The 20186-nt window shown below is 38.2% G+C and overlaps 2 protein-coding genes across 2 annotated transcripts in view; both read left to right on the forward strand.

The window, feature by feature from the left end:
- Nucleotides 1-752, forward strand: part of LOC133549237 (carboxypeptidase A2-like) — a 16580-nt gene extending 15828 nt beyond the window's left edge. The window contains exons 10-11 of the mRNA XM_061894451.1: nucleotides 292-376; nucleotides 446-752. Coding sequence (XP_061750435.1) covers nucleotides 292-376; nucleotides 446-633 — 273 coding nt within the window. The 3' untranslated portion in view covers nucleotides 634-752. The remainder of the gene's footprint in view (nucleotides 1-291; nucleotides 377-445) is intronic.
- A 2315-nt stretch (nucleotides 753-3067) lies between these two features.
- Nucleotides 3068-20186, forward strand: part of smc1b (structural maintenance of chromosomes 1B) — a 47925-nt gene continuing 30806 nt past the window's right edge. Inside the window, exons 1-12 of the mRNA XM_061894452.1 lie at nucleotides 3068-3235; nucleotides 7660-7848; nucleotides 11981-12093; nucleotides 13409-13612; nucleotides 13777-14015; nucleotides 15818-16076; nucleotides 16254-16394; nucleotides 17366-17448; nucleotides 17834-18041; nucleotides 19125-19310; nucleotides 19386-19565; nucleotides 19707-19853. Coding sequence (XP_061750436.1) covers nucleotides 3124-3235; nucleotides 7660-7848; nucleotides 11981-12093; nucleotides 13409-13612; nucleotides 13777-14015; nucleotides 15818-16076; nucleotides 16254-16394; nucleotides 17366-17448; nucleotides 17834-18041; nucleotides 19125-19310; nucleotides 19386-19565; nucleotides 19707-19853 — 2061 coding nt within the window. The 5' untranslated portion in view covers nucleotides 3068-3123. The remainder of the gene's footprint in view (nucleotides 3236-7659; nucleotides 7849-11980; nucleotides 12094-13408; nucleotides 13613-13776; nucleotides 14016-15817; nucleotides 16077-16253; nucleotides 16395-17365; nucleotides 17449-17833; nucleotides 18042-19124; nucleotides 19311-19385; nucleotides 19566-19706; nucleotides 19854-20186) is intronic.

Raw genomic sequence — 20186 nt, forward strand, 5'->3', positions numbered from 1 at the left:
GCCAGGTCCTTCAAAGTGATCCGCCACATAATGCAATGTGGTCCGTCATGTGGTTTAAAGTGGCCTCCCATGTCATTCAAGTGGTCTGTCACTTCATTTAACGTGGTCCACAGCACATCAATTATGTGGCCCTCCGAGGGCAGCCATAATTGCAAATTGGCCCCAAATAAAAACGAGTTTGACACCCTAGCTTTAGAGGATATTTAAGATCTATTAAGGAAAAGATTTTAGACCACTTCCGTACTGATTCTGAACCGGGAGAATTGATCCTCTACCTGTGGTTCTCTGCAGGACTCCCTGGGCAGAGCCGCAGTGCAGAAGCTGTCTTCTCTTCACGGCACCAAGTACAAGGTTGGAAGCATCTGTAGAATCATCTGTAAGTGCATTCCTTCAGCTTCATTGCCGTCCTCCGGTCCGCCAGTACTGATACAAAACCCGCCCTTAGACCAAGCCAGTGGCGGCAGCATCGACTGGTCCTACAACCTGGGCATCAAGTACTCCTTCGCCTTCGAGCTGAGGGACACCGGTCGCTATGGTTTCCTCCTGCCGGCCAATCAGATCATCCCCACCGCATCCGAGACCTGGCTGGCCCTCAAACACATCATGGAGTACGTTCGCGACCATCCTTACTGACGCCGACACCCAACATCTCCAACTGGATGACGTTTTATTGTGGAAATGTAGGCCCTTTCGGCTTTTATTGTTCAACACATTTATCTGGTAATAAAACATACACATTTTACATGACAAACTATACGTTGTGGTGGATCTTTATACCAGTGTTTCGAAGTATCGGTTCCTCAGCTGTGGGCCGTTCTCGGTTGTAATACACTTTTCCACCACTTGTGGCAGTAATGATAATATCAAACAAACAAAAGAAGTCTGGTGCTTAAGTCATAGAGAAGCTTTGTAAGCACAAAAATTATGGCTATGGTCAGTAATATAATCAAAATGTTCAGAGAATCTGGAGAAATCACTGCATGTAAGCAGCAAGGTTGAAAACCAACATATGATGGCCGTGACCTTCGATCCGTCAGGTGGTACTGCATTAAAAACCGACTTTACTGGTTTTGTATTTGTATTTTAAACAGAGAAAACCAAACAAAGGCAGAGTTGTACTGTAATAACAGCTGTAAAGTAGTGTACTTCTTTTACCAATTTTTTCCCTTCTTCTTGGAAAGCAGAAGTTACGAAGCAATGTTGGTTGTATGGACAAAGCCCCGGGAACGCAAGAAATGATCACTGATCAATGGGAGTGAGGTAACGGTATCGACTTTTAAGTTTGGTCGCGCCATCTTTGCAGGGATTGAGAAGAGAGAGTAAAAATGTATGCTGCAGAGAGCAAAGAAATTATGGATAAAACAGGAAAGTATAGGACAGTATGGCAATTTATTGGATTTTTTAAAATAATTTTTAAACAGTATTCAGAGCATTGTGAACCACCTAAGCTGTACTCACCCTTTAGAGCAGTGTTTTTCAACCACTGTGCCGTGGGAGATTATGTAATTTCACCTAATTGGGTTAAAAATATTTTTTGCGCACAAGTAATTATAATTTATAAATAATTTGGCAGGGTAATCATGTTATACCATACCATATCAGTGGGTGGCAGGAAGTAGCTAATTGCCTTGTAGATGTCGGGAACACAGCGTGTCGTGATAACACATGCAGACAACAGCTGAAAGCAGCGTGCAGATTAAAAGGTATTTTATGTTTAAACCAAAAATAAACAAAAGGTTAGTGCCGCTATGAAAAAGCATTGAAGTTTAGGCTTGGCTATGTAAAACAAAACTAAAATTGAATTGGCTGCGAAGTAAACAAAACACAAAATGCTGGACGACAGCAAAGACTTACAGTGTGTGGAGCGGAGACGGCGTCCACAAAGTACATCCGTACATGACATGACAATCAACAATGTTCCCACAAAGAAGGATAGCGCCCGCACAACTTAAATAGTCTGGATTGCGAAAACAAAGCAGGTGTGGAGAATAGCGCTCAAGGAAGACATGAAACTGCAACAGGAAAATACCAACAAAACAGGAACAAAGACCAAAATAGGAGCGCAAGACAAGGACTAAAACACTACACACAGGAAAACACCAACAAACTCCAAATAAGTCACGGTGTTATGTGACAGGTCGTGACAGTACACCTAATATGAGACAAGTGCTATAGTGATGCATGCTTGGTTATGGTTTAAATTAATATCCAACAATTGCGAGAACGACTTTTTAATGTCAATATCGGCCACTGAGTTTCGTTTTTTAATGATTTCTGCTTTTGGCGTGCCTCAGGATTTTCTTAAATTAAAAAAATATGCCTTGGCTCAAAAAAGGTTGAAAAACACTTATTTAGAGCAGTAGTTCTTAACCTTTTTCCAGTGATGTACCCCCTATGAACATTTTTTTAATTCAAGTACCGCCTAATCATAGCAAAGCATTTTTGGTTGAAAAAAAGAGATAAAGAAGTAAAATACAGCACTATGTCATCAGTTTCTGATTTATCAAATTGTATAACAGTGCAAAATATTTCTCATTTGTAGTGGTCTGTCTTTAACTATTTGGAAAAAAAGATATAAAAATAACTAAAAACTTGTTGAAAAATAAACAAGTGATTCAATTATAAATAAAGATTTCTACACATAGAAGTAATCATCAACTTAAAGTGCCCTCTTTGGGGATTGTAATATTCATGAACTTAATTCTAAACATTTCTCCACAAAAAAATAAATCTTTAACATCAATATTTATGGAACATGTCCACAAAAAAAATCTAGCTGTCAACACTGAATAATGCATTGTTGTATCTTTTCTTTTTTAAGTTTATTAAACTTACATTCATATTTTGTTGAAGTATTATTCAATAAATATATATATAAAGGATTTTTGAATTGTTGCTATTTTTAGAATATTAAAAAAAAAATCTCACGTACCCCTTGGTATACCTTCAAGTACCCCCAGGGGTACGCGCACCCCCATTTGAGAAGCACTGCTCTACACAAACATTGATAAAGTTATGGAATTGTTGTATTTCGTCCTTCCAGGACCTTTCCCGCCCGTCTATTTGTTTCCTGTGAGTCGACATACCTGCTAGCTTAACTTCCCAGTGACTATTTCCACATTAATGATGAGCATTCTCAAACAAATTACTGTTGAAAACTTCAAATCATGGCGTGGAAAGCAAGTCATCGGTCCGTTCATGGGCTTCAGTTGTATTATTGGCACAAATGGATCCGGTAAGTCACACTTTTCTCCATTAGCCACGTGTTGCTAACGGCTAACTCGCTAGCTAATGGCTAAAGCTGCATTAGGCACATTTAGTCACATTTATATTAAAAATTGCACTAAAAAAACTCATTTACTATTCTGACAAATGTAAAACCTTAATACAAACCCTCACTGGGCTTTTAAAGTATTTGTAAGTGATGTTTTTGTAAGTGCTAGTTATATGTAGCTACTCATAGGGTTTTATTTTTATATATATATATTTTTTAGCTTTCCTAAGATATTGTATGGCTTAATGGGCTTTATCAATAACTGCAGTAATTAATTTAGCCTTATAGTTTCTGTGTAAGGACTATTAGAAATGGTTGGGCAATAGAATGTATCAATAAGTAACCAACATTTTAACCCAAGGCTGTCCAAAGTGTGGCCCGGGGGCCATTTGCGCCCCTCTGCTAATGTTTTACCGGCCCGCAGCACATCATTCTAAAAATACTTATATATATATATATATATATATATATATATATATATATATATATATATATATATATATATATACATTTAAACTTTAAAAACTGCAATAAAAGAGCAAATTGGTGAAATGCAACAAGAAAAAGTTGCATTGTTGACTCTAATAACACCATTTTTTAAATAATTTCTCAAAATATAATAATGAATCAAAATCAATGTTGCTATAAATTATTGATTGATTTAAAGGCCTACTGACACCCACTACTACCGACCACACAGTCTGCAAATTTATTTGTCAATGATGAAATCTTAACATTGCAACACATGCCAATACGGCCGGTTTAGTTTACTAAATTACAATTTTAAATTTCCCGGGGAGTTTCTTGTCGAAAACGTCGCGGAATGATGACGCGTGTTTGTGACGTCTCGGGATGTAGCGGACATATTAGTACAGCACCACTTACGGCTAAAAGTCGACTCTTTTCATCGCATAATTACACAGTAATTTGGACATCTGTGTTGCTGAATCTTTTTCAATTCTTTCAATTAATAGTGGAGACGTCAAATAAGAATGCTGTTGGTGGAAAGCGGTGGATTGCAGCTGCTTTTAGGAACCGAGACACAGCCGGTGTTTCTTTGTTTGTTGTGAAGCTTTAACACAGAGCGGTCAAGCGAACATGTTTCTCTACGTCAACCAGCAAGTTTTTGGATGGGAAAATTGTGATATTAAGTCGGCTCTTACTGGAGACATCAGTGGATTAAGCGTCCTGAAGCAGTTGTCAAATAGGCAGCTGTGATCTTGGCTCCTCTGCTTCTCTCAGAGACACTGGCGTTCACTGCAGCCATTCGACTTTCAGGTATGACTTTACAATCTCATTAAAACAATAAGCAGATAACGGATTTTCCAGAATTATCCTAGTAAATGTGTCTAATTACATCTGAAACGCTCACACTGGAGCCGTCGCCTTTTCTTTTCTTTTTTCCCCCCTAATCCTTCACTCTTAACTTTCCTCATGCATGAATCGTTCATCCTCGCTCAAATTAATGGGGAAATCTTCGCTTTCTCGGTCCAAATAGCTCGTGCTGCTGGAGGCTATGATTATAAACAATGTGAGGAGCCCTACAAACCGTGACGTCACGCGCAAATTGTCTGCTACTTCCGGTAAAGTCAAGGCTTTTTTATTCGCGACCAAAAGTTGCAAACTTTATCATCCATGTTCTCTACTAAATCCTTTCAGCAAAAATATGGCAATATCGCGAAATGATCAAGTATGACACATAGAATGGACCTGCTATCCCCGTTTAAATAAGAAAATCTCATTTCAGTAGGCCTTTAAGGACAAAAAGGACATAAATACGACAAACATGAAAATTTGAAAAAAATATTTCCATACTAATTATATACTAATACTAATTATACTATATATCCTATTGATTGTTATTATAAATATACTAAACCAATTAGAATATATATTGTCTGAAGCTGATATAGAGATTCAAGTGTTGAATGAAAAATAAATAAAAGCATGACCTTTTTATGAGTGGGGCACTTTTGGATCCCCAAGGATTTTAGTGGAATTTAATAACTGTCTTTGCTAAAAAAAAAAAAAAATACAAAAAAAATTCTAATCAATTTTGCTATGAATTGTTGACCTATTTAGAGATCCAATAACTTCACATTAAATATTTCACTTTGAAAATCTTTTTTGGGAAAAATATTGTATATTTTGTATTTTGCCTCAAAAAAAGGGTTTCGACAAAAAGCTCGTAAAAAGTAAAACAAATAATTAAGTAGAATTAGCGATTCAAGGGTTTTATGAAAAAAATAATATATGACTTATTTTGAACCGTGTTTAAGACTGAAACCCTTCTTGGTCCTTAGGACCTAACTTGAAGGAGTCCCAACAATAAAAAAAAAAAAAAAGTGTATATTGTATTGGTTTTGAAAATTAAAAAATATCAACTTGGCCCCCGCGTGCTTTGATTTTTTAGTGTGCGGCCCTCAGTGGAAAAAGTTTGGACACCCCTGCTTAAACCCCTTAAGGCCCAAGCTGTTTGCATGTTTTTTATTTGATTTCTCTTTGCTATTTGGACTTATTGGACCCTAATTAGAATAAAAACTAAGAATCATCAATCAACTAAGAATCACCAGGGGAAAATATATATTAAATGTAAACATTTTCAATTCAGATGTAACCTTCCTCTTATTGTAATCCTCTCAGCTATCAAGGCATAGAGGAAATGTCAACAAATGCTTGGGACACAAACAATGTAAACAAAATTGTAAAATCACATTGAACAATTAACAATATAAGCTCTTAAAATGAAGGTGCAAAAATAAGGGATACGGAGGAAATGCTATGTAACAAAATAGGCAAACTGTGAAAATGTAAACAAAAGGAAACCAAGTTACAGCTGTGCTCTAAATCAGTGTTTTTCAACCTTTTTGAGGCAAGGCACATTTTTTTCATTGAAAAAATCCTGAGGCAAGCTTAAAACAGAAATCATTAAAAAACAAAACTCAGTAGCCGATATTGACAATAAAAAGTCGTTTTCGCAATTGTTGGATATGAATTTAAACCTTAACCAATCATGCATCACTATAGCTCTTGTCTCAAAGTAGGTGTACTGTCACGACTTGTCACATAACACCGTGACTTATTTGGAGTTTTCCTGTGTGTAGTGTTTTAGTCCTTGTCTTGCGCTCCTATTTTGGTACAAACGAGTACTTCATGTTTAGTGACACGCTAACTCTTATTTTTAACCTTTTTTTTTGCTAATTCCATTGTATGTTATACTCTTCTGACACCACCATATGGCAGTATAAGTGTCCGCATAAGGGCCATAAGACCCCAATTCAGTAGTGTACACAATTTTGAAAATAAGAGCTAAAAGGTGCTGTCCACCCATGTGGACAACTAAGCCTTTAGAGGTTTTAAGGGGGAACTGCTCTTTTTGGGGGGAATTTTGCCTATCACAATCCTCATGTTAGACTGGAACACAAATTTTTTTCTTGTATTATGCATTCTATGTCGTAAATAAAAGCGAGCAAAAGTCAGCTAACAATGGAGTGAATGGAAGTCGCTCTATTCCGCCTATGAAGCGCTCTAAAAAACAAAAATCCAAAAGCCTCCATCAATGCTTTATATTCATGCTGTAATTAAAATGTATTGTAGTAACGATACATACATATTTATATTATTATATTTACATATTTTGGTCATTTTAAGCATGCAGAGGTGTATTAACTTCACAGAGGCATCACAACGTTGGCTTTTTTTCTTTAACAACATCAACACTACTAATCATGAGAACCAATAAAGACTACTTTGGGACAAATGATGATCCGGAAACTCATTTTTTTTTTATCCTGAGTATATAGAGGATGATCTGCGAGATTTAGAAGCTGAGTGATAAACCGATCCAGCGAATAGCATTATTGCTAAGTACTAAACAAGGAATACAAACTATGGACATAACAAAACATCCACTTACTGTACAATGTCTGCTTTCACTGGGTCAACAATTGATGGGATGTTTATATCTTCCCATTTACATGAAGAATTAATCATAATCCTCACAATAGTAAAAAAAAAAGATGCCGCAAATGGGTGTCTTTTCATGTCTGTCTCGCCATTTTTGGGTCTAAGTTGGATGTCAAAGTTGACTGACTTCTTGGTTCATGTCCACAACCTTCTACTATCCAGGTGAGAAGTATGATTTGTAATCTAGAATTAACTTTCACCAACTTGGACACGATGCAGCAGCTCACCGGCTCAATATGTCTGTTATCAGACATATTGCAGTATTTCAATAAAAAGAAAGACATGCGTTCTTGTCTTGCATATAGGGATTGTGAATGGTTGAGAAAATTCCTCCCAAAAAGTAGTTCCTCTTTCTATACATGGTAGTTCATGGTCATTGACTGTATGGTTGTTAACAAATATGTCTTCAATAAAACCAGGTAAGTCCAATGTGATGGACGCCGTAAGCTTCGCCATTGGAGTGCGTGTGACCTCTCTCCGGGTGAAACATCACACCGATCTGATCCATGGAGCCCACATTGGACAGCCGGTGTCGGAGAGCGCTTTCGTCGCCCTGCAGTGCGAAGACCACCTCGGCATGGAGATTGTCTTCCGTCGAAGCATCTCGGGTCAGTGTCGGCAATGATGTGTACCACTTTTTTAAAGAGGCTTTATCCTAAATTTGCAACTTTTCAGGCTTACAGTAATACACTTAACTATTTCAAACGTTTTACTCTTGTCCTCAATCGTTGAGACGTGACTTTCGCTAACTAAGTCTTTTGAACGGCTCTTCTAAGTAGACGTTGACAACAATTTTACAGTTGTAAGCTGGTATTTATCTGCATGCAAATTGATTTCGGATTGCCCACTCTGCACATGCCTGCCGCCACCTGACTGGCAACCGGACTGGAAAATGAGTGACAGTTGAAGGAAACTTAGCATTTGGATTACATTTTTTTAATCATATATATTGACATTTATTTTTTAATTACACATAAAAAAAATTGTATCCATATGTTTATTTACAAACAAAAACTAATAGACAAATATAAAACATTTCCAATTATATTTCAAACGATTTATGTATTTTTTAAAATTATATTTATTTAATCACTTTTCATTCTACGTCCAAAATCCGCCCCGCGGGAAGCCCCAAGTTAAAACCTTTTTTTGTATTTTGTTTTTAATTATTTAAAAAAAATCTGTTCTTTCTAATATCTTTTCCACCGCTTGTTACTCTCTGTGTTTCCTAGCCACTTAGTCCTATAATTTTGTCTAAAAATGCATTTTCCAATCGATAACGTGACATCATCGCACTGGAAATATATATACAGCCCGGACCCCGGCCAAATTTTTTTAACCCAATTCAGGCCCCGAGTCAAAAAGTTTGGGGACCCCTGTTCTAAAGGGTAGTTCTTGAAGTGTACATACACACCAGGTATGGCAGTGTAATTCAGTACTCACATCTGTATTATTTTGTGCTTTTTTTCATGGTTCTATTTATACTTTTTATATCCATAATGCGTTTTTTTCTCAAGTATTATTTGTGAATTGTTTTTGTATATTGTTAAAATGCTACATTTTTTTTCAGTTGTGGGAAAATTCAAACTAGTGATCTCACTCCCAAAGCATCAAAATGTGGCACCGCTTTATGAAATGTTTACAACGAAAACACAACAAAAACTATTGCCAATATTTCAGAATAATTCCCACCAAGAGAGGAATATTTGTGTAAATTAAATGATTCTGATCTACATCTTATCTTATAACTGATAATAGGGATAGTTTCCTTGATTGAAAAAAATAACAGTTAAAAAAAGGGTTGGGGGATGATATTTGGTTTATTAGAGTTCAGAAAAATATATATGTGTTAATATTTCCCTACATTTTATCCACAAATATATATGTCTTTTAAATACTTATTAGCACTGAGATTCAAATAGAGGGATCTGCTAGCAGCTGGTTTGAAGGGTCATATTATGATTTTGTTTTCCACATGTAAAACACTTCCTTGTGGTCTACGTAAGATTTAACGGTGGTTCTTTGGCCAAAATGTTGCATGGATTATGTTTTACAGACCATCCCTAAGCTGTTATTTGACCGTCTCTTCAGAATGCGGCGTTTTGTGGGCGGTCTTTTTTACCTGCCTCCACTTCGGCTGTGTCTTCTCCCGCCATCTTTGGTGTAGTTTTTAGCGCTTCCATATGGAGTTTATTGACAGATATAAGTTCAAACTATACGCTACTTTGTATTAGAAATGGCAACAGTAAGACATGCATGTGCATGTAAAAGCCAGTCTGCCCCACAACAAGAGGATAGAGAAAAAGAAGCCTGTTGACTACGTCAGACTAAAATGGCGGACTTGCACAATGCACTTTGGGTAAACTTATAACATATATGGAGATGTCCGCTGACGCCACTCTTGGGGAAAAGCATCACAAGACTGCAAATTCCAAACGGCTTGTTTAGTTTAGACTGGAAGTATGAAGGAAGGCGAGACTGTTTTATAAATATCTCCACCATTCCTCCATGGTTTGATTTCGGGACTTATGCAGATACAAATTACACAAAAACAGATACCAAAGGTAAGAAACGTTGGTCCCTGTTAAGACTAGGGATGCACCGATTAATCGGTAACCGAATATATTCGGCCGAATATGGCAAAAAAAGCCACATTCGGCTTTCGGTGGAATGAGTTAAAAACAAGGCCGAATAGTGGCGTGTGACGCAATTTTTTGACGCGGTGACGCAATCAACCAACGTGCAGTGACGCGGTGACGTTGGGATATGTTGTATACCTGTATAAGTGTATGAGGTTACAAGCACACACTTATTGAGATTTAGTGGGTCCTCTGTTTACATTATTAGCCTGTTGTGTAGGCTACCTGTACAAGTGTAAGAGGTTACAAGCACACGCTTAATTGAGATTTACTCGAGCCTTCTGTTTACATTATTGGCATATCTACTGTGGCTAAGCAGACTTTTGCTAAAATGACAATAATTCATTTGTTGTTGGTTTATCCACTTTAATGCACTTTATTTTTTTTTGGAATGCATGTTTTGTTCAAAGGCCTAATATAAATGAAAAACTGTGCTTTTTTTGAAAAGCAAATGCTACTGGAATATTAAAAAAATTTCAATATTCAATAAAAAATTACTTTATTTGAAAAACAAGTCTAAATATTTAATCTAGGCTATTTATGCAATATAAAAACAATTGTGAAAAACTGCATTCATTATTCGGTATTCGGCCTTCGGCCAAGCGTTTAAGTTTTATTCGGCTTCGGCTTCGGCCACAAATTTTCATTTCAGTGTATCCCTAGTTAAGACACAATTTTATGCAAGATTTAGTCCTCTATTATAAGTACTATAGGGTTTCCTCGCTATATCCATCAGTTTGGGGGTCCTTGACCTGGAGAACATCAAAGACCTTAATAAGATATCAAAAAAATTGTTCAAGTTTATCATGTCACAGCCTTAGGAAGTCCAGAGACGAAAACTGGTTCCCCGCAGTAACCGTTGCTTAGTATTGTTTTTTGCTTTTTCTTGAAAATGGCAGCCCATGTTTATTTAGAGGTAAGAATTGTGTGAATGGAAAGATTTTTAGGGGGTTATCCTGGGCGGTAAAGACCTACCTCACACTCTTTCCTCCTCTGCTTTTGACACTTCACTGACAGATGTTTTATGTGCAGAGCATGGTTTGACACTTGATTGCCTCTAGTTAACCAACTATATCCACCAACCATCCAGTTATTGTTTACAATTGATTGATAACCAATAGCATTTGGCTGGCAACCATTAATTTATAGAAAAAAAAGCTTGTTGCTTCAAGTTATCGTTTAATGAGTGTAATTATTCAAAACTGGTCAAATCCAGACTGCATGGAGTAGCCAGAAATTTAAAACAGTGGACATTGTTTCCGCACAACCCCTGCAATAGAGCGCACATTAGAGGGGTGGTGTGTAGGGTGCTGTCAGAGGCGTTTATATAGAGAGTATGGCCAACTTGGTGTCCGAGTTGGTCCCAAACACGGCACTCTGTCGTCACGTGAGGGGCTTTTGATCAATTATTTGGGAGATCGTTTGGCCATACTCTTATCTGATTGGTCAAAAGCCCGTCACGTGACTCCAGGGCGCCATGTTTGGGACAAACTCTGAAACCAAGTTGGGTGCTGTGATCTGCGTGGCAACATACAGTGGAGAGTTTTAATGTTTTTTTCCTTCATGTACACTATTCAATGTTGTTAATGTGGATTTATCTGGGGGAAAAAAGAATGGAGATTGTAGCAGGCTGAAAAATAGTTGTTAATGTAAACTGCCGTTCCCAAAATATGCATTGAGGCTATAAAATGTATTTTATCCAATTAATCAAACCAACTAATTCATAGATTAGTAAAATAATTGACAGCTGCCTCCTTATTAGCACGTACCAGATGAAGGACACCGAAAGTGAAGAACATGTGGAGTTATTCCTTCTTTGCCGCTCTTCTGGGAAGGCTTCCTACAAAATTTTAGAACACTTTTGTGGAAGTGTTTTAGACCTTTCCTGGGGTCAGAAGTTACTGATGTTGGACCTGAAGGAGGGCTTAGTTCATCCTAAAGGTGTTTTTTATAATCCCAATGTATCCCAGCATACTTTCATGTACTTTGCTTTGTGCACAATTTGAATGTCTTGCTCTGATTAAAAATTAATCATCTCATACCGCCACATTTTGTTATGATACAACCCGTTTTAAACCATAATTCTCTATGTTAATGTCAGGTGACTCCTCCCGGTATCACATCAGTGGCGTTCCCGTTACTCGCAGCAAATATGATCAGGAGCTCCGCGAGCTTGGCATCATCTCCAGAGCTCAAAACTGTCTGGTGTTCCAGGTAGAATTTTGTGGTTTTACTGTGGTCTGTTAAAATAGTTGAATGAATGTTTGAATTGATTACTAGACATTGACCGATTATTGGCGAGGCCGATATTTGCCATTTTGACGAATATCGGCGCAACCTTTTTTTTAATCGTTATTGGCCTTTTTTATTAGTATTACTCTTTAACTACAACAGAACTACATCAGCAAATACAATATATACACATATGATGCAAGTATTTTTTAAAGTTAGAAATAAAGAATTAGCTGTGCAGATAGTAATAAGCACTGCTGAAACACCAACCCTTTTGCCCTGCATGAAAAAAGTATTCTTTTAGCTGGAGCCCAATTTTTTTTTTTTTTAAATCATTTAGAAATTTCAAAAAATACTTCCATCGTCAATAATTCTCCCCAAATACATGTTGATATCTGACAGTTTTTTTTTAGAAGTTAGTCCTTTTTCCTGAGGTCTTCCCAATTCTGTTTTCTTTGTTTTGGCTACTGGAGCGGACAAGCCTTTGTCCGCAACACCCAGAGCATGGGCCCATTAAAGCAGTGTGCGGAGTTTCATGTACCGTGATCAATAAAATAACACGACGGAGAAGGATGGACATTAAGTTGACAGAAAAAAATATGTCTGCCAAAAATCTTTGTAAATATCTTGACAAATAGTACATTATTATATAGGTCAAGAAAAGCAAGCAGCAGCTCACACATTCTCCTACTTTACATGACATCCAGGATGAACTGATGTCAGCCAGCTTTAAAAATGTCTCAACTATAAGATACTGTATGTAAAGGCAGCCCAGAATTGTTTTCATTTTATTAATAGCAATTTTTTAGGGTTCCTTTTGAGGAACCCTTACAATGTATTAAATCCATAAACTGCTTCAAAATGAAGTAGATGGCGAGTTATTTTGATGTAGAAAAATCCCATATTTTTACAAATTTTTCCAGGAGATTTGCCATATTTTCAAATGCATATGTTGATGCTCCTCTTTGACACATGTAATAAAAGTGTTTGTGAAATCCCCCGATTTGTTTTGCTGCTAAATTACCAATACATAGGGGCGCATATAACATTATGTTCCTACTGGTCCCACGTTTCCGAAAAATAATGTTAAAAAAACAACAACTAAAAGACTTCCAGCTGTCAACTGATGTATACTATTCATGTTTTAAAAACTTTTAATGCAAATTAATATTGGCTCCAAGTATCAGGTTACTAATATTAAGTATCGGTCCTGAAAAAAGACATTGGTCAATGTCTCGGACTCGCATGAAGTATGATGACAAATCTTCGATTATTTGCTGGCTATATCCGTCACTAGGGGGCAGTGCAGTCCATTGCTCTGAAGAACCCCAAGGAGCGGACCAAGATGTTTGAGTTCATCTGTCAGTCCAGTGAGTTAATTTCAGAGTACAACAAGAAGAAAGAAGCCCTCAACAAAGCCACGGAAGACATGCAGTTTAAATTCAACCAAAGGAAATCTGTCTACGGGGAGAAGAAGAAAGTGTTTGAGGAGAGGTTAGAGGTGAGCATAAAACATCAAACCTTTCTGACTTGACGAAGTACAACCTTATGGCATTCCAGAAAAGTACTGGAATAATTGTCACTGTGTTTGCATTTGACATTAGAAAATGTTTCGAAACCTGTTGGTAAGGCTGTATTTATTTTATATTGTTTTCCCCTTCCTAGGCGCAAAAGTACCAGGCTCTGGTGGATGAACTTGCCCAAGAGCGTCTGCAGTTGGGTCTAGCTGAGCTATATCATAATGAGAAGGCCATTGAGAGCACCAGGCAAACCTTGAGTGAAAAACAGGAGGCTGCTTCTGCTCAGAATGCTTCTGTGCTGGACTGGGAGCAGAATGTCAAAACGCACAAGAAGGAACATGGGCACCTTGTCAGAGAGCAGCAGCACATGGAGAAAGAAATTCGGTATTGCATATTATCTTCACTACTACTAGGGATGAAACGATAACATATGTTCATAATATTTTGGGGGGGGGGTACAGAGGCGTACCGGTTTTCTACCCACTACACTTTAAAAGTCAATTAAATGTTTATCATGCACATGTCTGCTTGGGAAACAAATACAGCTCAAAGTCAAATATTTGGCTAGTGCTAATGGCAATGAGAAGCCAGAACTTGAAAACTATTTTTTTCGCTACTGTTTCCTGTTTGGGAACTCTTAGCCTTCCCAGGAGGGATGGGAATTACTCAGATTTTTCCAGTTACGATTCCACTTTTGATTCTGCTTAACAATTTGGTTCTTTATCGGTTCTCCCAATGATTCTTACTTTGAAAAAAAGAAAACAACAAGGTGGATTAGCATGAACTTTATTTAGTTTAGATATAATTTGACTTTACAAAGCCAACAGTGAGGTAAGCCAAAACTATTTTCCGTATTTTCTGGACTATGGAGCGTATGGTATATATGCCGAACCCACTAAATTTTAGAAGAAGAAAAAATGTTTTCCAATATTTTAGCCGCAACTGACTATAAGCCACAAACATATGTGTTGCAAAATGAGTTACTTACACAGAAATATATTTATTTACATACTTTAACTGTTTTTAAACGGTATCTGTTACACGGCAGTAAAACGGCTGATCCAACTAAACAGAAGTCATCGTCAGGCACCCAGCTGCAAAAGCTAGCTCCCCAATCAGCTAAACAGACTCAAAAACTCCACGGTCACGTTTTGATGAATTTACTGAGGATTTACTTTTTTTAATCAAACGATCCAAAAATAATGCCATTGTAAGTTAATAATACTAACCGACGCTCGCAAATGTGTTAGCATATTAGCTAAAGCAAACAACGCCCGCTTTATTACATTACGCTAACACGTACAAATATGTATGAAAACACTCTTACAGACATCACACATGGGACGGTATAGTAAGTAAGAATTGTTTAGTTACATTGTAAAACTTACAAACATTGCTTGGAATGGTATGAAGAATTATTTTGAGTAGAACGTTATAGACGACAAGAAGACCGAACAGGATTTCTACTTCCAGTTGAAAGCACTAAATGGAAGGACACTGCTGCATTTGCAGTGACTGAACTCGTCCAAAAGATTACGCCATAGCACAAACAATAACACACCTTTTCATCCATCCATTTTCTACCGCTTATTCCCTTTGGGGTTGCGGGGGGCGCTGGTGCCTATCTCAGCTACAATCGGGCGGAAGGCGGGGTACACCCTGGACAAGTCGCCACCTCATCGCAGGGCCAACACAGATAGACAGACAACATTCACACTCACATTCACACACTGGGGCCAATTTAGTGTCGCCAATCAACCTATCCCCAGTCTAATCCATTATTATTACTACTATTTACTTGTTTTTTGGGGGGTATTTGTAGCTGAGATAGGCACCAGCGCCCCCCCCGACCCCAAAGGGAATAAGCGGTAGAAAATGGATGGATGGATGGATTATCGCCGTCGGCAAAGAAAAACATGAATCCATTAAACACTTTATATGCCGCCGGGTTGAAAGTGTAGGGAGAAAAGTAGCAGCTTGTAGTCCTGAATTTACGGTATGTGATTGACTCGCTGTTGCAACCCCGAAAGTAATGAAACTCACCCCGCCACTACCCACACATTTTCTTGTTCACCTACAACACAAAGTTAGCTAAGCATACGTAACTCAAATTCGTAACACAGATACATTGATTGCCGCACCTTGGATGTGTGTATTATTACAAAGTGTGTGGCTCTGTTTCCTAGCGCCCAGGAGCACATCCTGGCCCAGTCTCAGTCTCAGTTCATCAAAGCCAAGGTCAGCTCTTCCCATCTACTCAAGAAGAGAGAGGAGATCAAAGGTGCCCTGAAAAAGAGCCAGAAACTCTTGGCTCTGAAGGAGCAGGAGATTGCTGAGACCCAGAAGGAAAAAGCAGATCTGGAGAAAACATGGATCATCTATGAGAATCAATTTCAGGAGGAGAAACAGTCCCAGGAGATGGACATTGAGCTGGATGAGATGCAGGTGGGTTTTATTTCTTCTAGGAAACAGTGGGAATTGAAACTCTTTTTGGCTCAAACCACCTTTGTTAAGACAGTTTTAACTGTACAGCCAGTGTTTAATCAGAAGCTGTGTGTATAAATTCATAAGTAAGGCAACTTGTAAAATATTCAGCATGTTTTTGATGGCTGTGTGTCACAGCAAGAGCGTTACAAAAACCTCAAAGAGCTTGCGAGGAGGCAAAGCGCAGTGCTCGGTCAGCAAGCCGAGAAGCTGCACTGGGAAGTGAAGGCGGACTACGAGAAGGTGAAGTTTGACGGGCGTAAAAGGAAGGAATGGGAGGTAACGTCATTAACTCTCCTGGCTACGGGACAACACACACATCTAGGGATGGGTATTGGGTACTGAAACTTGGTTCCTTAAACGGCCCCTATGCAGACGTAAAGTAGCAGCCAAGCCAAAGAAAAAGTAACTTCTGATGTTAAACTCATGGCCCGTTTTATGTGGCCTGCTGAAGCCTGAAAATAATGTGCGTGAATAAAGCGCTTCATCTTTCTCACTTAACTTATTTTTGGACAGAAAAATTCCATCTACTGCACGAAATCTCATGCCTTTATTTTATCTGATCATGCAAAAACATTATATTTACCTAAATTAATATATTTAAAAAAAAATGGCAAAATAGATATCTGCTTATGATTTAAAAGCAAGTTATTAAAAAAATCAATAATTAAATGCATATAGGCAATTGTGTAACAATATCATAAGGTAATCATACATTGATAATAAAATATATTAATTTTTACATGCAGCCCTCTGAGGGCAGCCTTGACTGCGATGTTGCCCTCAATGCAAATGAGTTTGACACCCCTGATTTAGATGGTTAGTGAATGTAGACTCAACTAACGATTGGAAGTGATATTGTGCAAGTAACACCGTCGTAAGCACCGGTGTGTCGGGATGTATTAAAGCTCAATGTTTTTTTCCGATAATTATCTCTAATAATGCACGCCTGATTTAAATGACTATTCTGCTTAACTTGCATGTCACATTATTCTGTGAAAGTAAAAAGGTAGAGTTTTTCAAAATAAATCTGTAAATTTTTTGGGTGGTGCCGATTTGGCACCAGTTTGGTTAAAATGTAAACAATATCCATCCCTATGTAAATTATCTATTTACTTTTGTCTATCATTGAATTAATTATTCAAAAGTTAAGGCAATGGAGGCACAAATTTACCTCATCATATTATCCAAGAGATGTGGTTACATTTTGGAACAGAGGCCAAAAGCCATTTGAACCATTTTTACCGTAGGCTGGCATCAAGAACAACAAGTCTCAGTTGGAGAATTTGACTTGTAGAGCAGAGAAGCTGGAGGAGTACACCAAGGCCTGCAAGTATGTCAGAATTTACTTTTGGTTAAATGTTTGCTTGCAATTGACAAATTGGAACAACTCAACTGTTTTTTTGTTTTCAATTGTTTTCTTACTATGTTTTTTTAATCACATTTCACCTGCTTACTTACATTTTATTGTACTGTTTAACTTCCTGTGATCCAGTGTCCTCTGCAGTAGGCATTTATTTTTGAGTTACAAATTTTAGAAAACAACAACCCTTTTAAGGGTCAACACAAATGTCCACCGCACAAGACACTGGTTCCTACGAGCTGCTAGAACTGTGCAGTTCTCTTGGACACAAATAAAGTAACAATGTAACTGCTGCCTACTACAGACTTGACCCTTCATCATATAGTCTATAAACTGTTGTACTGTATGTCCATAGGTCATCCCTTGACCGCTCCCTTCAGGAGAAAGAGCATTTGCAAGCAGAGTTGCAGCATGGCCGCCAGCGCAGTACTGAGGTCAACCTGGAGTTGGGCCAGGTTATGGAAGAGCTTCGCATCGCACGCCTTGAAAACCATGAGAACAAATATCAGCTGCAGCGCAAAGAGATGCTGGACAAGCTTCGTAGACTCTTCCCTGAATCTGTGGTAAGAGTGGAAGAGATGGATGTGCTTACAGTGGTACCTTAGTTTCAATACAACCCACTTTTTGGATGATTTTATTTAAGTTTTTTCAGAAAAATAATATCCCAAATTTTCCCTGTTTTCGTCTATCGACTTGGTTATCGTGCGGCCAAACATTGCGCCTAGGAAACCAGGCCGCCTTCCCGGTTATCATTTTGAGGGATTGGGAAAAATGTTATGGTATTTTTGTCAAATTACATTTTTGATGTAACTTTTGGAATGGATTACAGTGGAACCTCGTTTTACGAACCCCTCTGTTTGCAAACTGAGATCGTGCCAAATATGCCTACATAAGCGAACCACGTCTTTGTGTTCACTTCATCCATTCATTAATTTTGTGTCCCGCTTGCTTGTATGAAAGAAATTGAGAAAGCCAACTGTATAACACACCAAGTTTTTAATTGTGTTGAGAACTGACTTTTCTGCAAAAAAAATACAGAAGCAAAATTATTTCACAGTGGAAGAGAAGACTAGCTCTCGTTCAGCAGCATCTCTTCCAAGAACACACATTCACACATACACCACCTCTCCTCTCCCCTTCTGTGCCCCTTACTCTCCTCTGGTGAGCTGCACCTTTGCCGATGTAAATAGATTTTACTTTTTTTAAATGTTTAATATTGTTGCATAGTGGTTGTAAAAGTAAAGGATTCTTGTGATTTCTGATCTTTTGTGAGGGCACCAAATTGACATCTGTGTGGGTGTGCGCGTGTTGAGCTTATTGTTGTTGTTTTAGCTTCTTAATGAAGACATAGTTAATTCCTCACCTCCTTGTTATGTTTGTTTGATATATAGTACTGTATAGGACTTTATATTGTGTTCAAAGTGTACACACTTAAACTGTTGAGGCTGGAACACTTTATTCACGTTTACATTGTTTCTGATGGAGAAATTGGCTTCACTATACAAATTGTTCGATTTACAAACCCCGTTCAAGAACCAGTTGGGATGTTCATAAATTTAAGTTCCACTGTTAACAAAAGCCCAGGTGCCACTGTACTTTTATTGCAGTTGTAAAATTGGACTAATGTTTCATGAATCTTGTCCCAGTATGGTCGCCTGTGTGACCTGTGCAGCCCCATCCAGAAAAAGTACCAGCTGGCCGTCACAAAGGTGTTTGGCCACTACTTAAAGGCTATTGTTGTGACGACAGAGAAGGTGGCACGCGACTGCATCTGCTTCCTCAAGGAGGAGCGAGCTGATCCTGAGACCTTCCTGCCCATTGACTATTTGAATGTAGGCCTCCAAATGCACAATTCAGTTCTTTGACTGCAAACATCTGCATGAACTGTCACTGTGGTGTGTGTTCAGGTGAGTCCCCTGAATGAGCGACTGAGGAATTTGTCAGGTGCTAAGATGATGGTGGACATTGTGACCACAAGTGCTCCTGAGATAAAGAGAGTGGTGCAGTTTGTCTGTGGCAACGCAATGGTGTGTGAGACTCTTAAAGAGGCAAGAAGCGTCGCTTTTGACAGGACGGAGCGCCTTAAGGTAAAGACATCAGTTTGAACCAGGAAGACTCCAATTTACATGTGACCCTAATGAGGACAAGCGGTATAGGAAATGGTTGGACGTATGTGGACAATGGGTTGTACTGATAGCAGACAAGTTGATGACACCTGCTTCCTCTAGACTGTATCTCTGGACGGAACCTTGTTTGCGAGATCTGGTGTGATCTCAGGAGGTTCCAGTGACTTGAAAGCCAAAGCTCGCTGCTGGGATGAGAAGGATGTAACCAAGCTTAAAGAACAAAAGGAGCAAATGAGTGCTGAACTACGCGTAAGTCGATGCGAACTACTGCTTCCTGTTTATCCATTGTTAAAGAGGATGATGTCGCACCAGACGTCATATCACAATGTTTTATCAGTCCATATTGATATATTTCACAATATAAACAAAAACACTATTTTTGTCATGCTTAGCATGCCTATGTAACTAATAAGTGAGATCTGAAGACAACACAAGGTTATTTTTTTAATTAAAAGGGGTCCTATTATCTTTTTCCACATTAAAAACACTTCCTTGTGGTCGACAATATTGCTCTAATGCTCTAGTCAAATCATCTTCAATCCACTTTCTGACCTTCTTTTCAGAATGCCCCTCTTTGTGAGC

This window comes from Nerophis ophidion, linkage group LG03, assembly GCF_033978795.1.
Source record: "Nerophis ophidion isolate RoL-2023_Sa linkage group LG03, RoL_Noph_v1.0, whole genome shotgun sequence".
NCBI classification, from domain to species: Eukaryota; Metazoa; Chordata; class Actinopteri; order Syngnathiformes; family Syngnathidae; genus Nerophis; species Nerophis ophidion.